Below are 9,894 nucleotides of genomic sequence, written 5' to 3'. Positions count from 1 at the left end.
GTTTATTGGTCATTGCTCCTGGAAGGGCCACCGTTGATGAACTTCATATCATCATGTGCGTTTCTGTAATTACTATGTGGATTAAAAATACATTATAAAGTGAAAAGAAGATTTTTACACACTGTAAAAAAATGATTTCCTGTCCTCAGAAAATATGGCTCATTAAAACAAACAGATTTTACTTATAAAATTAAGTTTTGCACTTTACTTAATTTAAAACTACAATTGTTACCAAATATATTGAGTTTATGGTTTACTTTTAATTTTGAAGAAACACAACAAGTAATTTTGAGTAAAGTCAACATTAATCTGGAGTTTAGTCAATTTAACAAATTTTTTTAGGATCCAGGCAGATTACCACATGATGCACAGATGCAGAACTTGATTGACTTTGAAGTGCGCAATTTGGGGCGGCCATTTTCGACGACCAGACCTCTTCTGTTGATCCACGGTGAAGGTAATTAAATATATATGTTATGTGAAATAAGTAGAGCTTTTCTTTACCAAATATTCTGAAGATACACATTCCTGTTTTTTTAAATAACTTTAGCTGGCAATTTACTACATATCAAATATACACTGTTGAACATGTGCGTGCAGGCCGGGGTCTCCAACTTTTGTGAGAAGAAAATTTATTTTGTAACGATGCTTTCATAAGAATAATGTTAATTAATGGTGATTGGCAACTTTTTTTGTCGGTGTGAAATCAGTTTTGATTTCATGCACCTTTAATCTCTTTCTCTCACTTGTATTTTATCAAAGGCATTTCTTGAATGAAAATTAAAGAAAATCTTGGGACATCTGACTTCAATAGAGTCAAGGTAAATAAGGTAAGAACTTTTACAGTGATTTTTCAAGATGATGTAGCAGACCTGTGCGTGCATATATTGAACAGAGCATGAATCATGACTCTTGAGTGATCTAGCCAGGCCGGCGTTTCCCCAAAGCATGGTAAACCTAAATTAGTTAGTTTTGCACTCTGGTTCCTTATGATTTTGTTCATCTTCAAAACTTCTAATGAAGATATTTGAAGAAAGTTGTCAGCCGTTTGTGTCCATACAATGAGGGTGAATGGTGACCAGCACTTTGATGCAAGAACATAAAGGCAGCATCAGCGTAATCCGAAAATAGACCAAGATGGCCTTGCAGAGCACACACTGAAGATTGTCACCAGAGGGGGATATCCAGATGGCAGACCTTTAGAGGCAGGAATAGTCTTAGAAAGTGTTCAAGTTCTGGCAGGATTGTCCAGTGTTGGCCTGATGTATTCTGTAAACCTAAATTACCCCAAGCCACTGAGGTATACATTTGAATTTTTTCAGAAAATGCTGCTTGAGCTAGACAGTGCAAAACTATCTCCAAAGATTCTAACTTTAAAGAACAAGATGTTGAGTTAAATTTATGAAGCCATGTTGTCTTGTTGACGATGCAAATGCATTTTTAATGCCATAGAGCATTGCACAACTTACACATGCAAAAGTCAACACAAGCATACAACACCACAAAGATTATATAAACAACATACTCAAATCTACACCGCACTCAAACACACACACAAGCATACAACGCCACAAAGATTTTATAAACAACATATTCAACTCGACACCGCACTCAAACACACACACAAGCATACAACACCATAAAGATTAAAAAGCACGTTGATGCTTACTGTTGTTATTTGTGACAGAATGTTTACTGTTGTTCATTAATATTTATTTTCAGTCATTATTTTTGTCAAATGCCTGTTTAACGGCAGAACACAGTATACACCATTGCACAGTAGATTTGCACACTATTTCAAACATACTAACATACAACAAACCAATATTAGCACAAATCATAGACATGTTTCTATTAAAGCTTTAAATTGTTGAACAGCTAAAAATGATTTAAGAGGTGTTTTAATAAGCTGCATTTGTCAAAAAATAAAGAAATCCTTTAATATTCACCAGTTGTCTTATTTATTCCACTCATTTTAATGTATAACTAATTTGAAGTAAATGATCAGTAACTAGGTATTTTAAGTTTCAAGAACTTAAAATTTTTAATCTATACGAGCTTAAATTTTATAATGGGGTAAACAAGACTTTTATGGTAGAAATAACTTAAATGTATTGGTAAAAATAACTTAAAATATTGTGTCACACCAACCAATAAATTTAAGCAAAACCGTTTGCTGGGAAACTCAAATATTTAAGCATTGCAAGCTAAAGGTTTTTAGGTAATATTGCTTAAAATTCCATGTGAAATTCACTTAAAAATAGGCTTGCGAAAATGATTCACTATATTTTTAAGTAAATCCAGCATATTATTTTTTTGAGTGCATTTTCAGAATGTTAATATAGCAAGTTTATTATTTAATAATATAAACAATGGTAATGCACCGTAAAATATACAGGCATCAAAATTGCATCCCGTAAAGCTTGAAACTTGGTTACCGTATTTTTTACAGTGAATTTCTGGCAACCGCTGCTGCCATTTTTTTTTACAGTGCATTAGGGTGAGTTTCTCTCTCTCTCTCTCTCTCTCTCTCTATATATATATATATTTTTATTTTTATTTTTTATTATTTATTTATTTATTTATTTTGTATTATTTGTTTCTTTTGATTTTGAAGTAAAACAGGGCAAGGACATTTTCCTGACAGGTTTCGTGAGAATCACCTCGGTGGGTCTGAATAGCTCTCTGACCAACTTTGGGGTCTCGCACTCAAATCCTCGAACACAACCAACTGCACAAATTTGACGTCTTCTTTATATTATTGAACCCTTGGTTTAAAAAACTTTTTTTTTCCTTCCTTTAATTTCTTGCCTTATTTAGAGTTCAGCAAAGTCATTCATTTGAATCTTTGCCTACAAGTTCATTTTGGATTATGAAAAAAAAAAATCTGTTCTCACCAAATTTTGCTCTAATGATGCAGGACAAAGATGATCAAACAGATAATTGTTTCAAAACCATTTGCCTGTAAGATTAGCAGCAGTAGGCTACCTCAATGCTTTTGTGTGCTGACTCTCATCTTGGTTTGCCTGTTTGGTAACACCAACCAATGTTGTGGATTGTATGGCTCAGTAAAAAATAAAAATAAAATGTGCATCATTGCTGGACAGATATCACTCATGCCTTAAATGTTATTTTACTATATATTTTTTGTAATCATTTTAAAAACCTTATTTAATCATTTAAAAAAATAATTCAACCATCTCTAAGGCCACTGTCTCCATCATACTTAAACAGGTGACCTCCAATAATATGGTGGATAAGCTTCATATTATAATTGCTGTTTAATCTCTCCCATTAGTTGTTTGCTAAATCTAATATATTAGGCCATGCACACTGGGATTATTTCAGTGGAGCTATCATCATTTAGGCATATGTTTGCATGGCTCATTTAGGTCCCTGGCTTTAGTACAGAAAGGGGATAATCAGAAACTTGGATTGATGTGACATTTTCAATTCCATTGTTCTAATGGGCTAAGCGGTAACCTGAGCGGGATAGCCTTACCATTCAGTATTGAGAGGCCCTCTTCACTGAAACTTACACCTGCTCTCACTGTCTGTCCCTTTTGTGCCTCCTTAGTCTACTTTACATTTAACCCTCTTGTTCCTAAGGCTATGATTACATCTAGAATGAAAATAAACTGCAATTGAAGTTTTTTATTATTATCATTTTTCCACAAGTAATGTTGTATGTAGTAATAGAGAATGTGAATAAAATGCACTGCTTGTTAACAAAGGACACAGTGAAATAGATTGATTAAAGGCAATATCGTCTTCATCAGTCCCTTCTGTTAATAGAGCCAGAATCATGAATCATTGTACTGTATGTAAATATGACATTGTAATATCTGGTTCACAGTCATGAGTTCACAGTCCTGTTTCAGTGTAAATCATTGAAGTAATAGTAGAGTACATTTTCTCTCTTTTTTGGCTTATGTTATGTACAGTGCACAGATAAGTAAATTTAGCATTGCTGAACAACAGGCAGCATGAATAATTGTCTCAGTGTTCAAAGTACATGCTAACTTCTTGTGCTGGTTGTTGTCAGAAAGGTTTAACTAGTCTAAATACCACTTATTTTCTTTTGAATACAACACCAAGTACTATCAAGGCAAATATTTCAGATGTCAATATCAATACTAATATGATACCTCTACATTTTTCTAGTTTATGAGGATAAACATAGGTAATTACAGCAAAATTTCATAAAAAGCCTTTTATTATTTTTATTTGCAGGCCTAAACTGTAAAATTATCTTAAAATTAAATTATCTTAATTTATTTGTATTTATTTATTTATTTTTATAGCCAACACTGCTGTGATGGTGTTTCCAAAACAACTGCTAAAGGGGGTGGCAGTAAAAATTATCCTTTTTTTTTTATTATTTTTTTTCTGTTTTGGAAAGTCATGGAACTACAATTGTTGATTTTTGCAATGCAAATAGATAAAAAAATTTTATATGGTCTCCCATGTAAATTTATAGGAGTTTAACCCGCTATAGTTTACTTCCACATTCCAATCCCGGAAATGTAAAAAGGGTCCAATACAGAACATGATCAAACACCACAGAGTCCAATTAGCCAAAGTGTCAAATTTAGATTGGTTGTTATTAAGAGTAAAATCTCTCTAAATTTAAAAGACATTAAACCAAATCATCATCACTTTTAATGACTTTATTTTATTTTCCCTGAACAGTTTTGCCATTGGTCATTTGGAGTGATTGTGGGACAATAAAACAGACATGCGTAATCAAAAGACAAATCAATGTGCTGATGTACATTTTGAAAAGAAATCCTGTGTAAAAGCAGAGGGAACGATAAAGCCGCAGCGCTCATGGCTGTAGGCCGTAGACTCAGTCTGACTGTGGGCTATTCTTTCAGGATAACACCATCGTTTGGAATTCTGCAAAGGAAGAGGAGCATTAAAATGTAAAATTATGATAAATTCTCTAGAAAATGGGAATGCGACTGATTTCACAGGAACAGTCCAATTTAAATAATAATGTTCTGTATAGCTCACACCTCTGAGACATATGTCTCAACTTAAGCTACACAGGTGATTTGATATTAATAAACTCTAATTAAATTACTGTGGCCAGTGGTTCCCAACCCTGTTCCTGTTCCTGTACATTTTTTATATCTCCCTTTTCTGACACACCCAATTCAGGTCTTGGAGTCTCCACTAACGAGCTGATGAGTTGAATCACGTGTGTTTGATTAGGGAGATATCCAAAATGTGTACTGTTGGGGGATCTCCAGGAGCAGGGTTGGGAACCATGGCATTAAAATACTGGTACATTGTAGTGTGAGCTCTCTTTCTTAGAAATGTGCATGCTGTTTTAAGGCTTTGCATCATCTAAGAGCATGAATAACTAAGGATTGAAATAATCACATGAGGTCGTCCTGTACTTTGATCCTCTTATGCAATACAGTACAGTTTTTTTTTCTTTAAAAATGGTGAGTTTCAATGAGTATTGAGTAAACTATAAAATTTTAGCACTTGATGAACTGAGTATGATAATACTTTTTAAAAACATGCAGATGCATAAAACACAACAAATAAAAACACACCATTATGAGACTGCGAGAGAAAAAATTACCTTCTGCTCCAATCTTTCCATCGCTATCATCATCTGCAGCTGTAAGGAGGCTCTTTATCTCCTTTTCCGTCAGAGTTCGTGCCCCTGGGAAAAACCGCTGGAGAAAGAACCTGATTCATACAAAACCACTGATGAGCAGAATGAACTGTACATCTCACACTTCAGTCAGTTCTGCATTTTAGCAGATCTTTATCTACGCAGACACAAACAATGCAATCTCAATGATCACATATGATCTCTTTCACCCGAGGAGTCCCAGACGTGAGCTAAAATCTGAGCTTGAAATGAAATACTAGTGACCCTCAGCAGGCTGCTCTGAATGTCATGGGTTCTAGTTCTGCTGATGTCATTACATAATGCAGATAAATCCCATAACAGGGACAGACAAAAGCATAATGACAGCATCTTCATGGATTACGTCTAAAAAGGACTTAGTTTAAATGGAACACTGGTATTACCAGGTAAGACATGGGAATTATGTAAAGCTTAAACAAAAGCAATTCTCTTTATGTGCAGGATTTTATTGTGCATGTCGAAAGCATAAGCATATTTCTTTTAGAATTAGGGATGTTCTCTCTGATCACACTGAACAAGATTCAAGCCATTCAACTTTTATGAACTATGCCTGAGTAGCAATAAAACACACAAAAAAAGAACTTTTCAAGTATGAACTCACAAAATAATTATTAAATTACTAAAATAAAAATGATAAAACAATAAAGTAAAATCACATTGCGCTGACCACTATTTCAGTGTATCACTTATTACATGTTTACTCTGTACACAATGGTACAAACATGAATTCAATAACAGCAAAAGAACTCTCAGCAAAAGGTACAAAGCCGTCACTGGGATAATACCTTGGTTTTGGGTACATATTTGTGCCCTTAAGGAGAAAATCTATGCTTTTTTCTGTTCACAGAGGAATAACACTTATAAATATACCTTTAAGTATACACAATGGGTCCTTAGGGTACAATAATTGTACCCAAAACACACATACACACATACACACACACCCCAGCAGTTGTACATTAAACATAAACTTATTTTTTGAAAGTAAGTTATGGTGATATACTTGAGCTCGGCCTCCTCAATAAATCCACTGTTGTCTTCATCTATGATGCTGAAGACATCCTTCACCTCTTGGGGACTTTTCTGACTCAGGCCACAAAGTTGGAAGAACTTTTTATAACAGAAGGAGTCTGGAGCTGTTGGAGAAAAGTACATGAGACACCAGTGATGCTGCAGACCAAACATCAAGGTCCACCTCCATTCAGTACACCTGGTTAATCTTCGCTATACCTTGGCAGTCTTTAACAGCATTCTCAATGGCCTCAGCGGAAAGGATGGAAGTAAGTGACATATTCAACCTGCTGGAAGAAAATGTGTTAATTGTTTTCCTTTATCGTTATCTCTAACGCATTTGTGCTTTTTTTTAAGGGGACAGAAAAATTATACCACAATAAAGGTAACATCTAAATGAAAGAAACATTAAAGGCAGTATGCAAACACTGACATACCACATCGTCATGCATTTGCTACAGTTTTATATAGGATATGCTCATTTCACTACAGTAGCCTATCCTAATTTATGCTAGTCTTTATTCTTGTTTCTTTAAATTGAAAATGTTAAAAATGAAAATAGACCAATTAAAACAAATAAAGTAAATATCTAAAATGTATGTGGATAGCCTACATATGTAACGTTGATCTGTATTATCATAATTATCTACTAGTTCATGTTAAGCGGACAACAGCATCTCACCGCTTCGTAGAGTTCTCCTCCCGGTGATCCAGAGCAGATGTAAGGCTGTGTGATAGCGCCTCTCATCCACTGACAACTTATATATATGTATATGCTAATGGGACGGACAATGAGCGACGCTTGGGTTACCTGTTCGTGTATCAAATTCTTGTTGCGCGGCTCTACTTGAATTTCTTGCCTAACTAATTATCCTTTACTATTTAAATGAGGTTCAGACTGAATGCACAGACTGGCACCTGTACTCCGCCCTCATATAGTGCGTGCTTGATAGGAAAGAAGCTCTCTCTCTCTCTCTCTCTCTCACACACACACACACACACACACACACACCGTATGATGTTTGTTAGATATTACAATTGTATTTCTGTGAATCGTGGACCATTGTTTTTGAATTACCTTTGAACTGTTTCACATGCTTTAGTTTGGTGGCCTGTACCAGTTAATTACTAACAATGCTGTATGTAAATGATTTTGATGCTGGTGTTCAAGTTTTGCTGTTTCAAAGTTATGCATGCTCACTCAAATTCTGCCAAGATTTCTTTTGCACATGAACAAAATTTTGTTTTAGGCCCACATAATTTTCAATTTGACTTTGCATTAAATGAGTAGTCTTGAGACCAATGCATTTACTAAGACAAAGACTAATCATCTACTCATGCAACTCGGCACTGACTTTATTCTTACTGACTTTTTTCTTACTTTGTCACTAATCTGACTGATATCTGACCAATTAAGCTTCCTGTCAATTAATTTTCCACATCGTTTGCTGTTCAGGAAAAGGCGTCAGAATTCAAGGTAAAGTGTACTTTGCCTTAAAAACATATACAGTTGAGGTCAGAAGTTTCCATACACTTAGGTTGAAGTCATTAAAACTAATTTTTTAACCACTCCACAGGTTTTATATGAGCAAACTATAGTTTTGGCAAGTCGTTTAGGACATCTACTTTGTGCATGACATGAGTAATTTTTCCAACAATTGTTTACAGACAGACTGTCACTTTTAATTGACTATATCACAATTCCAGTGTGTCAGAGGTTTACATACACTAAGTTAACTGTGCCTTTAAGCAGCTTGGAAAATTCCAGAAAATGATGTCAAGCCTTTAGACAATTAGCCAATTAGATTCTGATAGGAGGTGTACTGAACTGGAGGTGTACCTGTGGATGTATTTTAAGGCCTACCTTCAAACTTAGTGCCTCATTGCTTGACATCATGGGAAAATCAAAAGAAATCAGCCAAAAAATTGTGGACCTCCACAAGTCTGATTCATCCTTGGGAGCAATTTTCAAATGCCTGAAGGTACCACGTTCATCTGTATAAACAATAATACACAAGTATAAACACCATGGGACCATGGGACCACGCAGCCATCATACCACTCAGGAAGGAGACACATTTTGTCTCCTAGAGATGAACGTAGTTTGGTGCGAAAAGTGCAAATCAATCCCAGAACAACAGCAAAGGACCTTGTGAAGATGCTGGATGAAACAGGTAGACAAGTATCTATATCCACAGTGAAATGAGTCCTATATAGACATAACCTGAAAGGCTGCTCTGCAAGGAAGAAACCACTGCTCCAAAACCGCCATAAAAAAAGCAAGACTACAGTTTGCAAGTGCACATGGGGACAAAGATCTTACTTTTTTGGAGAAATGTCCTCTGGTCTAATGAAACAAAAATTGAACTGTTTGGCTATAATGACCATCGTTATGTTTGGAGGAAAAAGGGTGAGGCTTGCAAGCCAAAGAACACCATCCCAACCGTGAAGCATGGGGGTGGCAGCATTATACTGTGGGGTTGCTTTGCTGCAGGAGGGACTGGTGCACTTCATAAAATAGATGGCATCATGTGGAAGGAAAATTATGTGGATATACTGAAGCAACATCTCAAGACATCAGCCAGGAGGTTAAAGATCCGTCGCAAATGGGTCTTCCAAATGGACAATGACCTCAAGCATACCTCCAGGGTTGTGGCAAAATGGCTTAAGGACAACAAAGTCGAGGTGTTTGAGTGGCCATCACAAAGTCCTGACCTCAATCCCATAGAAAATTTGTGGGCAGAACTGAAAAAGCGTGTGCGAGCAAGGAGGCCTACAAACCTGACTCCATTACACCAGTTCTGTCTGGAGGAATGGGCCAAAATTCCAGCAACTTATTGTGAGAAGCTTGTGGAAGGCTACCCAAAACATTTGACCCAAGTTAAACAGTTTAAAGGCAATGCTACCAAATACTAACAAAGTGTATGTAAACTTCTGACCCACTGGGAATGTGATGAAAGAAATAAAAGCTGAAATAAATTATTCTCTCTACTATTATTCTGACATTTCACATTCTTAAAATAAAGTAGTGATCCTAACTGACCTAAGACAGGGAATGTTTTCTACTATTTAATGTCAGAAATTTTGGAAAAACTGTTTAAATATATTTGGCTAAGGTGTATGTAAACTTCTGACTTCAACTGTATATGTGTAAGATAATGGTCAACAGCTCACTAAATGTTGCTATGAAAGAACTAAATGAATAATTTAAA

The 9,894-nt window shown here is 35.5% G+C and overlaps 1 protein-coding gene and 1 long non-coding RNA gene across 3 annotated transcripts; one reads left to right on the top strand and one right to left on the bottom strand.

The window, feature by feature from the left end:
* On the top strand, positions 1-1,765 carry LOC127427290 (uncharacterized). The gene is made up of 3 exons (XR_007894920.1): positions 1-55; positions 343-457; positions 763-1,765. It is a non-coding gene; the product is annotated as an uncharacterized LOC127427290 (long non-coding RNA).
* A 2,590-nt stretch (positions 1,766-4,355) lies between these two features.
* On the bottom strand, positions 4,356-7,584 carry pvalb9 (parvalbumin 9). Of its 2 annotated transcripts, none has more exons than XM_051674597.1 (5): positions 7,365-7,584; positions 6,902-6,972; positions 6,675-6,807; positions 5,597-5,706; positions 4,356-4,899 (listed from the first exon to the last, which is right to left on the bottom strand). In XM_051674597.1, exons 2-5 carry the CDS (start codon positions 6,960-6,962, stop codon positions 4,874-4,876), a joined length of 330 nt encoding a protein of 109 aa, XP_051530557.1. In that variant the 5' UTR covers positions 6,963-6,972; positions 7,365-7,584; the 3' UTR covers positions 4,356-4,873. The 2 variants fall into 2 exon arrangements, with proteins under 2 accessions (XP_051530557.1, XP_051530556.1); XM_051674596.1 differs by having other exon boundaries at positions 6,902-6,969.
* Positions 7,585-9,894: the final 2,310 nt, after the last annotated feature.

This window comes from Myxocyprinus asiaticus, chromosome 36 (assembly GCF_019703515.2).
Source record: "Myxocyprinus asiaticus isolate MX2 ecotype Aquarium Trade chromosome 36, UBuf_Myxa_2, whole genome shotgun sequence".
NCBI lineage: Eukaryota > Metazoa > Chordata > Actinopteri > Cypriniformes > Catostomidae > Myxocyprinus > Myxocyprinus asiaticus.
The sequence above is the reverse complement of the archived record's forward strand: the minus strand, read 5'-3'. Positions and strand labels throughout refer to the sequence as shown.

Excerpts from the sequence above, each read along its gene's own strand:
- pvalb9 (XM_051674597.1), bottom strand. The coding sequence starts at position 6,962 with ATGTCACTTACTTCCATCCTTTCCGCTGAGGCCATTGAGAATGCTGTT. Across the intron at positions 5,707-6,674 it reads ATTGAGGAGGCCGAGCTCAA|GTTCTTTCTCCAGCGGTTTT; the intron begins GTATATCACCAT and ends TGTATGAATCAG. Across the intron at positions 4,900-5,596 it reads TGGAAAGATTGGAGCAGAAG|AATTCCAAACGATGGTGTTA; the intron begins GTAATTTTTTCT and ends CTTCCTTTGCAG.